Source organism: Stegostoma tigrinum, chromosome 29, assembly GCF_030684315.1.
Source record: "Stegostoma tigrinum isolate sSteTig4 chromosome 29, sSteTig4.hap1, whole genome shotgun sequence".
Classification (NCBI taxonomy): Eukaryota; Metazoa; Chordata; class Chondrichthyes; order Orectolobiformes; family Stegostomatidae; genus Stegostoma; species Stegostoma tigrinum.
In genome coordinates, this window is record NC_081382.1 from 8,324,225 (window position 1) to 8,342,310 (window position 18,086).

The 18,086-nt window shown below is 41.6% G+C and overlaps 1 protein-coding gene across 7 annotated transcripts in view; it reads left to right on the forward strand.

Moving 5' to 3' along the window:
- The window catches only part of abca2 (ATP-binding cassette, sub-family A (ABC1), member 2), a 508,939-nt gene that overhangs the window by 474,084 nt on the left and 16,769 nt on the right, over positions 1–18,086 (forward strand). For all 7 annotated transcript variants that reach the window (XM_059638365.1, XM_059638369.1, XM_059638363.1 and 4 more), the window contains 3 exons: positions 209–312; positions 10,906–10,998; positions 14,842–14,944. In XM_059638365.1, coding sequence (XP_059494348.1) covers positions 209–312; positions 10,906–10,998; positions 14,842–14,944 — 300 coding nt within the window. The remainder of the gene's footprint in view (positions 1–208; positions 313–10,905; positions 10,999–14,841; positions 14,945–18,086) is intronic.

Here is an 18,086-nt window from a genome sequence, read left to right on the forward strand (position 1 = left end):
GAGTTACAGACACTTACTCTTTGCCAAGCATATTTACCACTAAGTGACAGGCCAGTATATTTGATATTTGCCAGATGCCTGTCATGTAGTTTTTACAAGTACCTCTAGACAAACAGGCCTTTTTTGAATCTTGTTCTTCACATTCTTGGGCATTTTGCAAGTTTAAATGCTGCGCTCTGTAAATTACTGTTTTTATGTTATATTTCAGGATGAACCAACAACAGGAATGGATCCCAAGGCGCGGAGATTTTTGTGGAACCTAATTCTTGACATCATTAAGACCGGGCGTTCAGTGGTGCTGACATCGCACAGGTGTGTCTTTTGGATAGGATACAAAGTTGCCACTTTATACTTCCTTTCCAGAAACAAAGAAACAAGATATCAGTACCCACATACAAAGACATCTTACAGACTTCTTAAGTGTAGACTTATTACAGTATTGGTAGATACATTGTCGACAAAATATTTGCAAACTCTTCCATGCTGTAAGTGCTTAATATGGAGTCAAACAACTCTTTGGCAATGAAAGAGGAGCAAAAATAATGAATTAGACAACACAAGATGAGACCATTTTATCTGTCATCTCTGCGTTAGCTGTTTGAAAATCTATTCCAATAGGTCTATTTCCTTGCTCTTTCCCCAGAGCTCTCCAGGATCTTTTTTTTTCATGTTGATAACTTCTCAGAAATGACTTCTAATCCTACCACCACTTTTTTAGAAAGTAGATACTAATTCATTGCAATTCACTGTGGAGGAAAAAAAAGTTCCTGCTTATTTTCCCCCTCCATTTTTCCCCCAATTACCTTAAATCTGTCTCTAATTACTTACTCTTCCACCAGTAGCAGTTTCTTCCTAGCTGGAAATGTTACAAGAATGGTAATGTTGCTCAGATATTTCATTGGCCATGAAGCACTTCGAGAGATCATATCTGGAGGTCATGATGCACAATATCTTAATATGGAGCTTGCTTGCTTTCTTGACCCTAAGAAAACCCTTACTAACTTTAAACTGCTCTGTCTATGCTGTAATGATTTTATCATGGTGCCTCCTGAAAGGTTCTTTAGAGATAGCAAAACAAAAAGTGGGATTTTATTTTGTGATCTGGTACAATATTTTATCATCAGGTTAAAATGGAACAACCCCAAAGGTTACATGTGAGAAATCATGGCCATTAAAAAAATGGGAAAAGCTTACTCTCTCAACATTTAAGAACCATCTAGATGAGGACTTAAAATGCCAGACTGTTGGACCAAGTGCTGGGAAATGGGGTTAGTGTAGCTTGATGTTTGTTGATCAGCATAGACATGATGGGCCAAAGGGCCCGATTCTATGATGTAGCTACTAAAATGCTTAGTTCTAAGTCTCTTAATCAGAAAGTACGGGATCTCCAGCATTCATCTTTAAAGCGTTTTCGGTGAGAACTGGTGAGATACTTGTCATGCGTGTTATTTTTAGTCTTATACTGTATTTGGACAGCAAAGAGTGAATGTTTGCCGGTACTTGCCCAACTGTCAAATTCACCAGAAAGCATTTTGTTTTATGACGGTGATTGCCAAATAAGTAGAAGCATACTACTTTGTAAGTCTTTTTCCAGAGAATCAGATTATTTCAGGGTAATTCTGATGTACATAGTGTGTTGCAGACTTGAGAAACCTTTCAATTATATACCCAATTGCAAAGAAGCTATGTTTCTCAGGCAACTACTGAGTAATAATGTAGAATTGTCAGTGTCCTTTTCAAGGGGAGCACAGAGTTTCAAACAACACAGGTATCTTTGAAAAAAAATTCCAAATATTTGAATAATCTGATTCTCAGGCTTTGGCACTTGCTGTGAAATTACTGTCATCATTTCTCAAATTCCTTTTGTGTTTTCAACAGATTGTCAAACATTGTCAGAAAAGTCAACTTTATTAGAATATTATGTTTACTCATGGACAGACCCCAAGTTGGTATATCTGATCTGCAGAAAATTTAGCTTGCTTTGTTTTTCCATGAGGGGAGATCACCCATGGCTTGCTGCATTTTGTGAAGGGTAGTCAATTAAGTGACTAGTTTTTGAGGGCTTCAATAACAGTAGGCTTGTGTGTTTTATAAATAAGGAGCTACCTGAACCACATTAGGCTGGGGTTTAATGTTGTTATCCACCTCTAGTGTCAACAGTGCTTCAGTCTGCGCCATTGGGTTACATCTCCCATGGTGAATTCTGGGAAGGAGTAAACAATAGTATTCACTCAGAGCTAGGAAGCTGCCAGGGGAATTTCTTGACAACAAATTACAAGACCATGCAACCTATTGAAACTGCTCTGCCATTCGATCATAGCTGATATGTTTCTCAACCCCATTCTCCTGTCGTCTTTCAATAACCCTTGATCCCCTTACTAATCAAGAGCCTATCTATCTCTGTCTTAAATACACTTAACGACTTAGCCTCCACAGCCCTCTGTAGCAATGAGTTCCATTGATTCACCATCCTCTGGTTGAAGAAATCCCTTCTTATCTCAATTCTAAAAGGTTATCATTTCACTCTGAGGCTGTGTCCTGGGCTCCTGCTTTTTCCTACTGTAGGAAAAATCTTCTCCACATCCACTGTGTCCAGGACTCTCAATATTCTGCAAGTTTCAATGAGATCCTGCTAAACTCCATTTAGTACAGACCCAAAGTCCTCAACTGCTCCTTAAATGACTAGCCTTTCTTTGCCAAGATCATTCTCATGAATCTCCTTTGGACCCCTCCTTCAATATAGGGCCCAAATATTCTAAATGTGGCCTCCTTATGTAGCGCCAGCAGTTCATCACTGCTGTTGTATTCTAGCCCTCTTGAAGTGAATGCTAACTTTTTTCATTTGCCTTCCTGACTGCCAACTGAACCTGCACATTAACCTTAAGAGAATCTTGATGTATCTTGTGACTCAGATTTCTGAAACATTCCCCCATTTAGACAATAGTCTCTGTCTCTATTTTTCCATGTAAAGTTCATAACCTCACTTTCCCCCATTGTATTCCAAGTGCCACTTCTTTGCCCACTCTCCTAGCTTGTTCTTCTGCAGCCTCAACGTTACCTGTCCCTCCACCAACCTGTGTGTCATCTGCAAACTTAGCGTCAAAGCCCTCCGTTCCTTGGTCCAGATCATTAATGTATGATGTGAATAGTTGTGGTCCCAATACTGACCCCTGCAGAACTCCATTAGTCACTGGCTGGCATCCTGGAAGAAATCTATTTACCCCTCCCCACTGCCTTCTGCTAGTCATTCGACCCTCTATCCATGCCCTCTTCTGATATTGCTACCTCCTGCACAGCACCTTATCAAAGGCTTTCTGGAAATCTAAACAGATATTGTCCACTGTCTCTCTTTTGTGTAACTTGTTTGAAAAAAATATAACAGATTTGTCAGGCATGAGCTCCCCTTGACAGAACAGTGCTGACTCAGCCTTATTTTACAATGCATGTTCAAGTGCCCAGCAATGTCATCCTTAATAATGGACTCTAAAATCTTACCAAAAATAGCCAAAGCACTGCAGGTGCTGGAAACCAAAATCAAAATCATAAACTGCAAGAAAAACTCAGCAGGCCTGGCCACATCTGTAGAGAGAAAGCAGAGTTAACATTTTAGATCCTGTGACCTTTCTACAGAGCTGATTGTAGTGAGGAAAAAGTTGGGGTACTTGCCGGAGGAGGGGTGGATGGAGGGGAGGAAAGGGTAAGCGATAAGTAGAAGTGGAGCCTAGAGAGAAAGAACGAGAGTCGGGCAGACAGAGGAGTGGATAAAGGTCAGTCTGGGAGAATGGATAGCTGTTGTTGGGGACCTTCTGGGCTCAATGGTGAGTCCAATAATTTTAGGGTCTGAGCACCACCTTCTATGTCCTAACGCCAACTCCCACACACCATGCCTTGTCGTCACATGGATTGCTACCACAAGCAACACACTGTCAGTCACTAACATTCTTCCACGCTGCTTTTACCCAGTCCTTTGTCTGCCCAGAAGATTTCTCTCTCTCTCTCTCTCTCTCTCCCTCTCCTCTCTCTCTCTCTCTCTCTCTCTCTCTCTCTCTCTCTCTCTCTCTCTCTCTGTCTCTCAGCTTCATCTGCGACTGCCTTGCCCCCCACCCCACCCTTTTGTAGCATATATACCAATCCTTTCCTAGCTACAATCAGTTCTGAAGAAGTGTCATTGGGCCTGAAATGTTAACTCTGTTTTCTCTCCATAGATGCTGTTGGGCTTGCTGAGCTTTTCCAGCAACTTCTGAATTTGTTTCTCAAATCTTAAAAATGGCCTGTAATTTCCAGTCTTCTGCCTGTTTGCTTTCTTAAACAGGGGTGTTACATTAGCCATTTTTGAATGCTCTAGGACCCTGTCTGACTCTAGTGGTTCCTGAATGGTGACCACCAATGTCTCCACAATCTCCTCGGCTTATTCCTTCAGAATTTTGAGGTGTTTTTATATCGATTGATAGCTTATCTTCATATTTCGTCTTCACTGCTTTATTGATCTTTTAGTTGACCTCCACTGGTTTTTAAAAGCTCCCTAATTCTTTGTTTTTTATCTTGCCATGAGGCTGCAAGAGAGAGCAAGCTTATGTAACATTACGTTATTTTCTGTGATGATGTATACTGTCTCATTCGCCAATAAATGTTAGTGTTAACTCCTCCCACTACATGGCCTGCATTATAAAGACCAGCAGCAAAAACAAAATCTTGGGAGGAATTATGTTTTTTTTTGACAATGAAGAATAATATGTACATGGAGACCAAATTGGTTTCAAAATGGACAGATGGAAGTGTTGAGTTATTATCTTCTGCAAAGCAAGTGCATGGAAGTGTTAGTTCTGACACGTTGGATGTAGCACCTGTATGTTTGTTGCAATTTTGTTCACCTTTCTTCTGGTTCAACCAACTTGCAGTCTGTTTCAATAAACCAAATCAAAGCAACACTGACTGTAGTAGATACTAAAGTAGATACTAAAGCCACTTGAAGCAACAAAGTCCTTATTGTGTGACATTCTTTCAATAACATTCACAGCCAGTAGATAGAATTGAACTGTGAACATCAAACAGAAGGTGGGGAAGGAGCATTCTAAGATGTGAAAGAACTCGAATGAGAAAATGCACACCAAATCTGTTCCTTCCATAACCCACGTGCAATCTGCCCTGTGATGTACTCTCATCTGCCCCCTCAGGCAGGGCTTTTCAACCTTAATAACAAGGAGTTTTTTTTTTGTTAATTTCAGTCAAAAATGCAGAACTATAAAAGTTGTAATACAGCTAGTTAAATGGCAATAACAATGAAAAGCCGCAAAAACTTCTAATTTTTTTTTACAAACAAGTTTGTTATTTGAATAAGACTTTCTCAGAAGCTCCAAATGCATCTCAGATAGATCCTGGTTAAAAGAAGGGAGCTGAAGGTAATGTTACTGAGTTAGTGATCGAGGGCCCAACCAAATGCTGCATGAACATTGGGTTCAAATCCCACCTCGGTAGTTGGTGGATTGTTAAATTTTCTTTTAACTTTCTCCAGTGTTACGTCAGGTTGCCAGATACTGGCTAGCCAGCTGGATGTCAACTGCTACTTTTCATTTGCCATTTGGTTTTATAGTCACCTGGATGCCCTTTCCATCTGGGGGTGGGACATGGCTGACCAGAAGTTGCTTCCCAATTTTTAGCACCTACCGTAGGCGTGTTGTTCGAGGCTTTTAACAGGTTGATCATCACGTTGCAAATGTACCTTCCATAGCTGGCACATCCTGGCACTAAAACCTAGAGCCTTCAGGCTCTGAGGCAGGGGCATTACCCTTCACCATAAAGCGTCCTAGTTGATGACATTTAAATTCAATGACTAATTCTTGAATTGAAAGCTACTGCCTGCAGTGGTGACTATGAAACGATAGTCAGCCGTCATTAAATTCCATCTGGTTCACCAATGTCCTTTAGCGAAGCAAATCTGCCATTCTTACTGGTTGTGCCGACCATGTGACTGCAGACCCGCGTCAATGTAGTTGACTTTTCACTGTGCTCTGGAGTGGCCTATCAAGTCAGAATAAGGACAGTTTGGAAGGGGCAACAGGAGCTGGCCTTGCCAGGAGCACCCACCTCCCATTATGGGTGGCACTGTGGCTGAATGGTTACCGCTGCCTCTAAATGGGGAGAAAATTCAGAAATCTGAAGTGCAAAGGAACTTGCGAGACCTAGTCTAGGATTCTGTTAAGGTAAACTTGCAGGTTAAATCAATAGTTAGGAAGGCAGATACAATGTTGGTATTTATTTCAAACTGATTAGAATATAAAAGCAGGGATGTACTTATGAGGCTCTATAAAGCTGTGGTCAGACCACATTTAGAGTATCGTGAGCAATTTTGGGCCCCATACCTCAGACAGGATGTACTGGTCCTGTAGCAAGTCCAGAAGAGGTTCACGAGAATGGTCCCATGAAAGAAAGGCTTAACCTATGAGAAACACTTAATAACCCTGGGTCTATACTCAAGTTTAGAAGGATGAGGGGGGATCTAATTGAAACTTACAGAATACTGAATGGCCTGGACAGTGTGGATGTTGGAAAGATTTTTTCATAAGCAGGAGAGACTAGGACCCAAGGGTACAGCCTTAGAGTAAAGGGAAGACCCTTTATAATGGAGATAAGGAGAAACTTCCTGAGCTAGAGAGTGGTGAATCTATGGAAATCATTGCCACGGAAGGCTGTGGAGGCCAGGTCATTGAGTATTTTTCAGACAAACCTTGATAGTTTCTTGGTTGTCAAGGGATCGAGTGTGAAAGAAGGAGAATGGGGTTGAGAAACTTACCGGCCATGATTGAATGGCGGAGCAGGCTCGAGGTGCTGAGTAGCCTAATTTATACTCCTATGTCTTACAGTCTTGTGGTCTCACAGCGCCAGGGACTCAGGTTCGATTCCACCCTTGGACAACTGTCTGTGTGGAGTTTGCACATTTTCCCCATGTCTGCATGGGTTTCCTCCAGGTTGCTCCAGTTTTCTCTCATAGTTCAAGGATGTGCAGGTTAGGCCGATTAGCCATGTTAAATTGCCCATGGTGTCCAGCGATGTGTAGGCTATGTGGCTTAAACAGGGGAGATGCAGGGTTACAGGGATATGATAGGGTGTGGGTCTAGGTGGGATGCTCTTTGGGAGTTTGGTACAGACTTGATAGGCCAAATGGTCTGCTTCCACACTACAGGGACTGTACGATTCTGTGATCCCGTGTTTTTCGAGCCTGCAGAAGATTATGTAGCAGGTTTTGTTGTAAATATGATACCTCATTTCTTTCATACTCACTTAGCTAAATGGGCATGTTCTGAGCTTGCTGTGGCAACTCTGTTGACCATCTCGCAGTCAATGTAGATATTTCTGGAGGTTCTGTCATAGAGTCATACAGCACAGAAACTGACCCTTCAATCCAACTTGTCCATGCTTCCCAAGCTGAGCTAGTCCCATTCACCTATGTTTGGCCCATATCCCTCCAAATCTTTCCTATTCATCTACCTGTCCAAATGCCTTTTAAATGTTGTAACTGTACCTGCTTGTACCACTTCCTCTGCAAGTTCATTCTGCATGTGAACTGCCCTCTGTGTGGAAAAAGTTAGCTCTCAGGTCCCTTTTAAATCTTTCCCCTTTCACCTTAAAAATATGCCCCCTACTTCTGAGCTCCCCTAACCTAGGGAAATGACTTTAGCTATTCATCCTATCTATGCCTCCTTTTGATTTTATAAACCACTATAAGGTCACCCCTCCACCACCAACACTCCAGTGAGAAAAAGGTCCCAGCCTATCCAGCCTGTGCCTATAACTGAAACCCTCCTGGTAACATCCTGATAAATCTTTTCTGAGCCCTCTCCAATTCAATAATATCCTCCCCACAGCAGGGCAACCAGAGCTGTACACTGTACTCCTTACTGCGTTATGAATGCTGGCACTCTAAAGGTCAGAGATGAATAAGCATTCTCACCATGCTTCTGATAAACTACACAGCCTCTACTTTTACCCAAATAGTTATGTGGTTTTGTGAGAAAAGCATGAGATATCAAAACCAATTCAGGTCAGAGCCATGACAAAGTGTACTTCAGCACTACAAAGTATCAGTGAAATGGTTCAGGATCTGAGCAGAACTTCTGGGAATTTGCAGTGATTATTAGACCCTGGAGGGAAAGGAATTGGGCAGTTGGGAAATGTACCTCTGGTATCGGCTGCAACAGAGCAACTTTAAATAAGCATTGTGGTTTCCACTGAAGGAGGGGCCTATCAGGACAGAGATCAGTCAATACCACATCAGGTACAAATCTAGGCAAAAGCATACCACAGATGCTGGAAATCCGAAACAAACTCTTCCAGAAAATCCAGTCGGGCTTGTGAGGATAGTGGAAAAAAAAACACCATTGTATTTTTTTTAAACTCTTTTTCATTTAGCTCAGGCATTGGCTTTTTGACATTTAATTACTATGTTGGGATATTTGAAATGCTTTCAATAAACTTTTCAATCATTTAGTTGTCTTCGTTTTAGAATGCGGCCCCGATTTTGGTTCTCCTTTTGTATACCAAATATGGGAACAGATTACTGTGAAGGTTCAGTTTTCAAAATTGCCAGGACCAACCCAATTATGATATCAACTGAGTTAACCATGTGTAATTTAGTTGAAATGCAGTTTTATTTTGTAACATATCACCGACATATTGTTCACTGGGATGAGATTGTGCTTTGTGATGTTAACAATGGACATCTCAACATTTGTATGAACTCAGTGTCCATTATTTTAGCTTGGGTTACCCACTCTAAAAGAAAGATTTGTAAAAAGATATCACCTTTCATGATATCCCTCATCATTTTACATGCAATCAACTGCTTTTGTAATGTTGTCACTAATGTAATGTAGGAAGTGTGGCAGCCAATTTATGTGCTGCCAAGTCCCATAATAAAAACAAAAAAAATCTGAAAATATGCTCAGGAATTTGTGCATTCTCCCCCTGACTGTGTAGGTTTCCTCTGGGTGCTCCAGTTCTCTCCCACAGTACAAAGATTTGCAGGTTAGATGGATTGGCCATGCTAAATTGCCCCGTAGCATCCAGAGATATGCAGGCTACATGGATTAGCCATGGGAAATGCAGGGTTACAGGGGGAGTATATCTTGGTGGGATGCTCTTTGGTGGATTCGATGGGCTGTATGGCTTGCTTCCACACTGCAGGGTTTCTATGACATGATTCAGGGCAGGCAGTATCTGTGGACAGAAAAACATTTAGAGTTGAGGGTGATCCTTTATCACAAGCACAAAAAGCATGATCAAGACCAAATCATCTGTTTTGATGTTGGTTGAAGAGTACATAGTGATCAGCTAGACATCAGAGAAACGCGAAAGATGATTCGTTCGGATCTTTCACATCCTCTTGACCAAACAGACTGGGCTTTGGGTTAACATCTGAAAGACAACCCCACTGGCAGTGCAACTTTGGAGTATCTGTGCTTGGGGCTTTGAAGTGGAACTCAAACCCAGAACCTTGTGAGGCATGAATGCTGCCCATTGGACCGCAGCTTGTATTTTATTGAAATGGATATAGTTTTGAAGTTAAAATAGCAGACCTAATATTTTCACAAAAATGTATTAACTCAATTCCACACCACTATTGGAATTTATCCCAATACCTGACACTATCTTTTTAACATCATTCTCTGGTGTACAGTGGGAAATTAAGTGAATTGAAACAAAATTCTGTTACTCTGGGAGTAAAATAAGCTGATCTAGTCGGGTCTTGCACGAACAGGCAGTATGGATCAGCTACATATTATTCACAGCATGTGATGTTAAAGTAATTAACTTATGAGGAAATGAATATCAGGAGCAGAAACAGAGTTGGTGCAGAAACTCTACAAGTCTAGCAGCATCTGTGGACAATGAAACAGAGTTAGCGTTTCAAGTCCAATAAGACTTGTCTTCAGAACTCTGAAGAGTGATACCAGACTCAAAGCATTAACTCAGTTTCTCCCTCTTTGTCAGACCTGCTGAGCTTTTTTCAGCAATTTCTGTTTCGGTTTCATAATTCCAGCATATGCAGTATTTTTTCTTTTGAATGAATATCAGGCACTGCAGGTAGAACTAATCCATTGCCAAGCATTTTGCATCGCTTTAAATTTCTACCCATTTCTGTAAAGGCACAGGCTGAACTGGAGCTATTTGAAATTAGATACATTTCAGTATGTACAAACTAAATGGAAAATAATTAGGCATGTTACTGACAGACTCACTCATCGAAACATAAGAGATGGACAAAAGCAAGTGTGTGATAGATACTGGTCTGAATTCACAATAATTATGGAAATTGAATTGTCAAATTTTGCCAAGTACCAACGGACAAGCAGGACACATTGTGGAGTACATCACAGACTAAAATCTTGAGATTTACTTCTCTGTTAAAAATTGCTAACTTAATTATTAATATCACTGTATAATCAGATATAAGGAGAAAGTACTGCTTCATCTGTTTAAAAATTCTGATATCCATTTTTGGCTCAAACATTAAGATTTTGCATCCAAAACACTGTCATGCCTGGTTGAGAACCAATTGGGTGATAATGCAGTGCAATTTTTTTTTGAACAAAGACAGCTTTGAAATGATTCTGTCTCTGACCAGGAAATGTTTCCTGTTAACATTAGGTGCTCAAAGTAGAATTCTGTCATTCTTCAGAATTGTGGCTTTCTGAATGAACATGCAACCACATTCCATTTTGTAAAAGGACACTGTGCATAGGTATGAGACCTGACCTTTTCACTGCAATCATGCTGTTGCTTAAATAAATTGAAAAGACAGGCTGAGCTAAAGTGGAAGTATTTTTCGCCATTGTTTGTCTGTGCTTTGCAAATTTGTGAGCGAGTGAGAACATGTTGTCTTTAATCTGTCCTTTTTAAACTCTGCAGCATGGAGGAGTGCGAAGCACTGTGCACGAGGCTGGCCATCATGGTGAATGGGCGCTTCAAGTGTCTTGGCAGCATCCAGCACTTGAAAAACAGGTAATTTAGCATAGAGATAACAAAGTGTAGAGCTGGATGAACACAGCAGGCCAAGCAGCATTAGAAGAGCAGGAAAGCTGTTGTTTTGGCCCTTCTTCAGAAATCAGACAATAATCACTAAACCAGCTAATCAGCACTATCTGTTAGTCTTTTGTTTTGTGACCAAGGTTGCATTTCTTCCTATTTTGTCCCCTTTCACATGGGATACACACTTTAAATGTCAAGAATTTGAATAGGAGGTTCTTTTCCGACTAATCATTATGACAGCAGTGCCACCCACTATGTCACAATTTGTACACTGTGATATATGACCACCTCTCTGTACACCCTGACATTCCCCATTGACACAGACACCAACATCTCTGTGTACACACTGACAATTCTGGTGTAAGGTGGGGAAATCAGGTGATTATTTTCGAAACAGAAACCCAAAGTCTGTTTGCCATTCCCTGAGAGAGGTCATAGAATTCTCACTGGCTGATTTCTGCTTCCTCATTATCTCTGCACTCTGAATGTCACAGGTCTACAAACCAAGAATAATCAGCTCAGTTTCACTTTGAGCACCAGTAAAGCACGATCACCACCTGCATAATTTACAATTATTATGAAGGTGTTGCCAACTTCACCACATCAACATTTCAGGTGTAGGGAAACCAGCCTGAGGTGATTTATGTTGGGTGGTAGGATAAAGGTGCAGCTAACTCTGAGCAAATTGGAAGAGCTGATCAAAAGATTGACTTTAATAGCCCAGTTGTTTTTAAAAGTAGATAGTGTAAATTTGACTCCAGCAGAATGTTATACCTGATACAATTGTACTTACGCTATTTTCTGTAATATAAGAAATTGGTTGTGGATATCATGTTGAAGAATCTAAGAGACAATTGTGACAACTAACTATAATGTAAAAACTCTACACTCCTCAGGCACATATATGCCTGTACATTGAATCAGCTGTTAAATTAAAACACGGGACTAAGCTTCCCGCTTCCCATAGAGCACCATGCTTCATGTGATCTAAGGCAGGATAGAGTATGACACCATTATACCCTCTGGTCATGTGCTGTGATAGAGGGTTGATGTGATGAGCATGTCCCTGAAAGGTACACTGAAAGTGAGACACAAAGCAAGAGTAGAAGGTTAGCAGAGTTACACAGCAATGGTAAAAAGGCTTTGCCATCAGTGGTGGACAACGCATTGAGGATGAGCAAGGACTCAGTGGGTCTCACATTTTTTTTTGTATTTTGAGTTAAGGCTGTGGAAGTGTTTGAGGACCAGGGTTTTAAATCCAATGCATTGCGAAACCAGGGGTTGGAGAACAGGGTGGAAAACTGGTAGAGTTGATCATTATAAATCGGTAAGAAAGAGAGGGAGGACGGTGAAAGGTGGATAGAAAGTAGAGGAGTGCAGAATCACAGCACTGTAACTGAGTTTCAGACGAACTGCAGTTAATTGAGCATGGATGACTGGAGATAGCAAAGTGACAGAAATGTGAACGTGAAAGCTGAACTTAGTGAGCAGTGTGTGATGCAGTAGTAAGTGGTTTCTGCTTGTAGATAGTACATGCAGTTTGAAACTCAGCTGTGGGTTAGCTTGAATGCCACAGCTTCTTAGATCTAGGGTCGGGACCAAATATTTATGGTCGTTGCGTTCTGAATTTTAATTTCTGCTGACAGATCGTCTTGATGAGATCAATGTTGAGGGAAGTGAGGAAGTCTTGATTTTGGAGATCATTAGTGTAAACCAAGTAACCAGCATTGTTCCAAGGCACCGCGATGATGGGTGGTAAATGAATGGAGGAAGAAATAGCTCAGAGTATCACCCTGACGGTAACTGTGTGTTAGTGAGAAGAGCAGCTGTCTCTTAAGATGTGCAGGACTGGTGTTAGGATCAATTAAAGTTGCAGCAGGTGAGACCAGCCCATTACAATTGGTTGTTCACAGAGTTGCTGTGGTGTAGATGGAGGCCATTTGGCCCATCATGCCTGCAGCAGCTGTTCCAACTTCATCACTTTGTGCCAATCGCCTGCTTTTTCCATACCGTTGCACATCATTTCTATCCAAATAATCATCTAACGTCCTTTGAAACCCTCAATTGAATCTGCCTGCACCATATTTTTATACCCTAACTAATCACATAACGCCCCGCACCATTTGCACATCACTTTAAATCTCTGGCCTCTCCCTCCTCTTGTTCTTGTTCCTTTTATGAGCTAAATCAGCTTTTCTCTATCCACTCTGTCCAGCCAGCTCATAAATTTGGAAACCTTTATCAATATTCTTCTTAGCATTTTTCTCTCCAAGAACAGTCCAAATTTTTAAAATCCATCTTCATAACTGAAGTTTCTCATTCCTGGAACCATTCTTGCAAATCATTTCTGCACTATCTCCACTGCATTCCTATAATGTGGCGCCTACAACTGTACACAATACCCCATCCAAAATCTAACAACTTGTACAAGTTCAGCATTTACCTCCCTGCTCCTGTACTCTATACCAGTATTAATAACACAGAGGACACTGTGATACTCTGAGCTATTTCTTCCTCCATTCATTTATTAATTATTCTCCTCCTGTCCCACCACCTTCAATGATCTGTGCACATTTACACACAGATCTCTCTGCTCCTGCACTCCCTTCAGAATTGTGCACCCTATTTTGTATTGTCTTTCAATGTTCTTCCTACCGGACTGCATTGAACCTCATCTCCACATAGTTGCCCCCTCCACCTACTTATCAGTGTCCTTTAGGAGATCGACACTGCCCTCTTCACAATTTATAATTTACAATTCTTTCCAAGTTTAGTGTCTCCTGCAAACTTTGAAATTGGCCTGTGCACACCAAGATCCATATCATTAATGTAAATCAGGGAAAGTATGGGTCCATTAGCAACTCTTGGGGTAACACCTCTACGTATCTTCCTCCAGCCAAAAAATATCAGTTGAACATTGTTGTTTGTTTTCTATCACTCAGCCAATTTTGTGTCCATGTTGCTATAGTCCCTTTTTCACCATGAACTATAACATTCCTCACACATCTGTTGTGTGGCACTGTATCAAATGTCTTCTGAAAATCCATGCATACCACATCAACAGCACTGACCTCATCAAGCCCTTCTGTTACCTCTTCATAGAAATATCAGCTGCTCCAAGGGTTGGGAATGAGAGGTAGGATAGAAAATGCAAAGTAGAATAGGAATTGAATAGTGGATGGATGGAGATTACAAAGTCGAATGAACGGGAGAAGAAAGGGGAGCAGCAAGTAGAGTGCAACTGTGGATTGGATTTGATATAACTCAGCTGATAGCGGTACCTCGACAGTAGACATTTATTGGAACAATATTTGTATTTTTCCTCATTCTCACATTATCAGCTAAGAGAGTTCAATTGAATCAAAGTGGTAGATCTGGGTCTAAGTAAATTACATATCTAAAATATGTATTTCTTTTAAAGTGCATACATCCACTGCAGCTTTTACACAAGAGAGGGTTTTGTTTTTAAAAAGTGCATTCATCTACGTTTGGATTGTGTCAATGTCTGAGCTTTAAAGAAAGGAGCAAGAGTAGGCCATTCAGCCCTTCGGGTCTGCTCCGCCATTCCATGTCATCACAGCTTATCATCAGGCTCAAAAGCCGATTTTGCCCCATACTCTTTGATCCCTTCAGCCCTAAGAACTACAGCTAACACCCTCTTGAGATTCTGCCTTCTGAGCCCCATTTAAGGTCAGTGCATTTGCACAAATTCTTCCATACTGCACTTCACACAAAATCGTGAATGTAAGATGATGGTCATCTGATTTTTAAGATGTGATCAGATTGATCACCACTTCTGTTTTGCTTCTCCCTAAGGTTTGGTGATGGTTACATGATCACTGTCCGCACCAAAGCCAGCTTGTATGTGAAAGAGGTTGTCCGCTTTTTCAACAGAAATTTCCCTGAAGCAGTTTTAAAGGTAAGAATTCAGCTGAAATCTATCTTCTTGCTTGATTTGTTCCTATGCATAAATAAAGGCAACAGGGAACACTACCGTCGTCCTTTTAAATGATTGGTACCACACCATAGAACTTTGCCGCTATGCTCCTTCCCAATCCAACAGTACAAGTACACTTATTCTGGAAATGTACCCCAGTTTGTTGGTCCGATTAAATTATGCATTACCCTCTCATTTGCCTATTTCACATTGGTTAAATGATCTTCTCAGTATTTGTAACTCGAGCAAAGTTTTTGAAACAAGTTCAAACCTGCTGCATCCAGTTGAGAATGGCTCTGGACAATTAAACAGCTCACTGGAGGAAGAGGCTGCTCCATAAGTATTCCTATCCTTAATGAAGGAAGGACAATCACTGGCATCAAGCGACCATCAAAGTGATCCTGTAGAGTTGGTTGTGACGTGTAGTGAACAGAATGCTCAAAATTCCATTTTGATTTTGTCATTTGTTGGTGCTAAGATGTTACTTTGTTTCTTTAGCAGTAAATTGTGACAGGCATTATAGCTGCTGGTTTCCCAAGAACAGGCCACCCAAACCCATGAGCACAGTTTGATCTGCACCCTTCAGAACTGTAATGTGAGAAGATGCAGCCAAACTGCGTGTGACACAGTGCCGTAACAACATTGAATCAGATTAACTGTCAGATAAGCTGTTCTTAGTGACTTTGGTTGAAGGGTAAGTGTTGGCCAGGGCGTTCTGTTTAAATAGCATCACGGAAGCTTTTGTGTCCACCTGAGATGGAAGACTGAGCCTCTGCTTAATATCTTGCCTGAAACGTACCACCTCACTGCTGTCTTGATAAATCATGAGCTCAGACCCTGAAGAGGGATTTGTAACTATGACTTTCAGCAGTAGAGTACGATCATTCCTCTCTAATTCAGCGATAGGCAGTGGTGCTGCAGTCCTACATCCTCCTGTATTTAAGCTTACAATGCACTAGGGAGTAAATTCAAACAAAGAAGGAGTATGCTTGCCAAGTTTGTCTGGATGTTTTACAACTAACACTTAGGAAAGGTGAGCCAATTACCATGGATTTTGAGCGCCTTGTTTTAGAATCATGCAATCCCTACAGTGTGGAAAAGACCATTCAGCCCATCAAGCCCGCGCTATCGCTCTGAAGAACATCCCACCTGGTCCTTGTAACCCACATTCTCCCTGGCTAATCCACCTAAGCTGCATATCCCTGGATGCTACAAAGCAAGTTGGCATGGGTAATCCACCCTAGCCTGCGCATCTTTGGACCGTGGGAGGAAACTGGAGCAGCCTAAGGAAACCCACGCAGACACAGGGCGAACGTGCAAACTCCACATGGACCATCACGCGAGGGTGGAATCGAACCTGAGTCTCCGGCGCTGGGAAGCGTCAGTGCTAGCCACTGAGCCACCCGTTTTATTTTGAGACTAAAAAGAGACGTTGTTTGACCTACATCTGAGGACCTGTGAGGCCATTGAGATACTTTATGTTCCCTCTTCCTCCCCCGCACTCCTTCACCTGTGCACTGACTGTGAGAACTCCTGCATGGAGCTCATTCGTACCTTCCAAAGACAATTGACTATTGTTTGGCAAGAATAAAAAAGGTTGTGTTGCTGCTGGAAAAAAAGCAGGACAGTGCAATTAATTTTAAAAAATAGTCACAAAGAGCTGACACAAGCAAGGTGAGCTGAATGGTTTGAGCATTGTAATTTTACAAAATTTAGCCGCAGCTACCATAAGCCAACTGTCCATAATTAGCCATAATCCAATAGGGACCGTGGGCATCTTGCTGTTTCAGAGAGCAGCAAGGATTAAAGGAAAGGCTGTTCTGAGGAAGGGTCACTAAATCTGAATTGTTAACTCCGATTTCTGTCCACAGATGCTGCCAGACCTGAGCCTTTCCAGTAATTTCTGTTTTTGTTAAGGATTAAAGGGCACCACTTCATATATACCTTGGCTGCCAGGAACCTTGCCCACTGTTACCACTTGCAGTGGGCATGTTGGAAGGTTGACAGGTTAATTGATGATTTGTTTGACCACATCATGAGCACCCCTTCCATGGCCTGGAGTGGGACTTGAGCCCAGAGCCCCTGGCTCAGAGTGGGTATACCCTCCCTTGAGGCACAAGCTGTCCTCTGTGTAAGCTATCAGTGAGCTGCAAAATGACCAGGCCTCATTATAGTTGGAGTTTATTGCATTGTTTTGCTCTGTCTCTTTAACTGGAGTCAAAGCTCAAATCTACAAACGTAGTACAATTTTGAGAAGAGCAATATGCAGTGAATAGTTTAGATACTTCTGTTGTATATGACATTCTTCGTGAAGACTAACTTTGGGATTTATGTGTGCAGTCAGGCTGTCTGTGCAGTGGTATTGACTGTGCCTTTCTTTTGGAAAAAAAAGAGTCAGCAGTCTTAGGTCATCTCCCCCTTACATCTGCTATGCCGGAGGATGAACACAGATCAAATACTAGACAAATCTGACGGACCCCTCCGGCCTTTTTCTCCATGGCCTGCATTGTTCCTACTCCAGGATCTGGCTCCATGTTGTTGCACAAATATTTATCAAAATCTTCCCACAGTTGGCCGTGCTTCCAGTGCTGATTGGTCAATTCATGTTTGAAAGAAGAGGTGGGCCTTGTTCACTCCTAGCATTTGTTTGGTCCTGAACCACATCAGTCACAACTCTGTCCGTCCAGTCAATGGTGGCTGACATTTGTGGGTCACTTGATTGATTAGTGTCCTAATTGGCTGAGTCAGTTCAATTTGAACCAGTAGCATTGGAGTAGAGCAGCTAGTCTGGTCGTAGAGAAAATGAGCCTAAGAGCCAGAACAGGACAAGCACAGCCCAACCCTTGTCTGATTACAACATGAGTCAATGTCCAAGGAATAGCTCATCCAGAAACACAAAGCAATGTCCAGTGGTTGAGGGATGGGGAAATTAGTCTGTATTTAGAAATAGCTTTGCACAGAGCAAGCACCAAATGTATAATCAGAGGACACTTTATAGGTTGGCAAATAGAAATAATAGTACGTGCTGACTGTACACATCAGCATCTATAAAGATGCGTTCTGGGAAGTTCAGAAAACTGAGAGATAAAGCAGTTTCAGAGATAGTGGGAGCTGCCAATTGTGA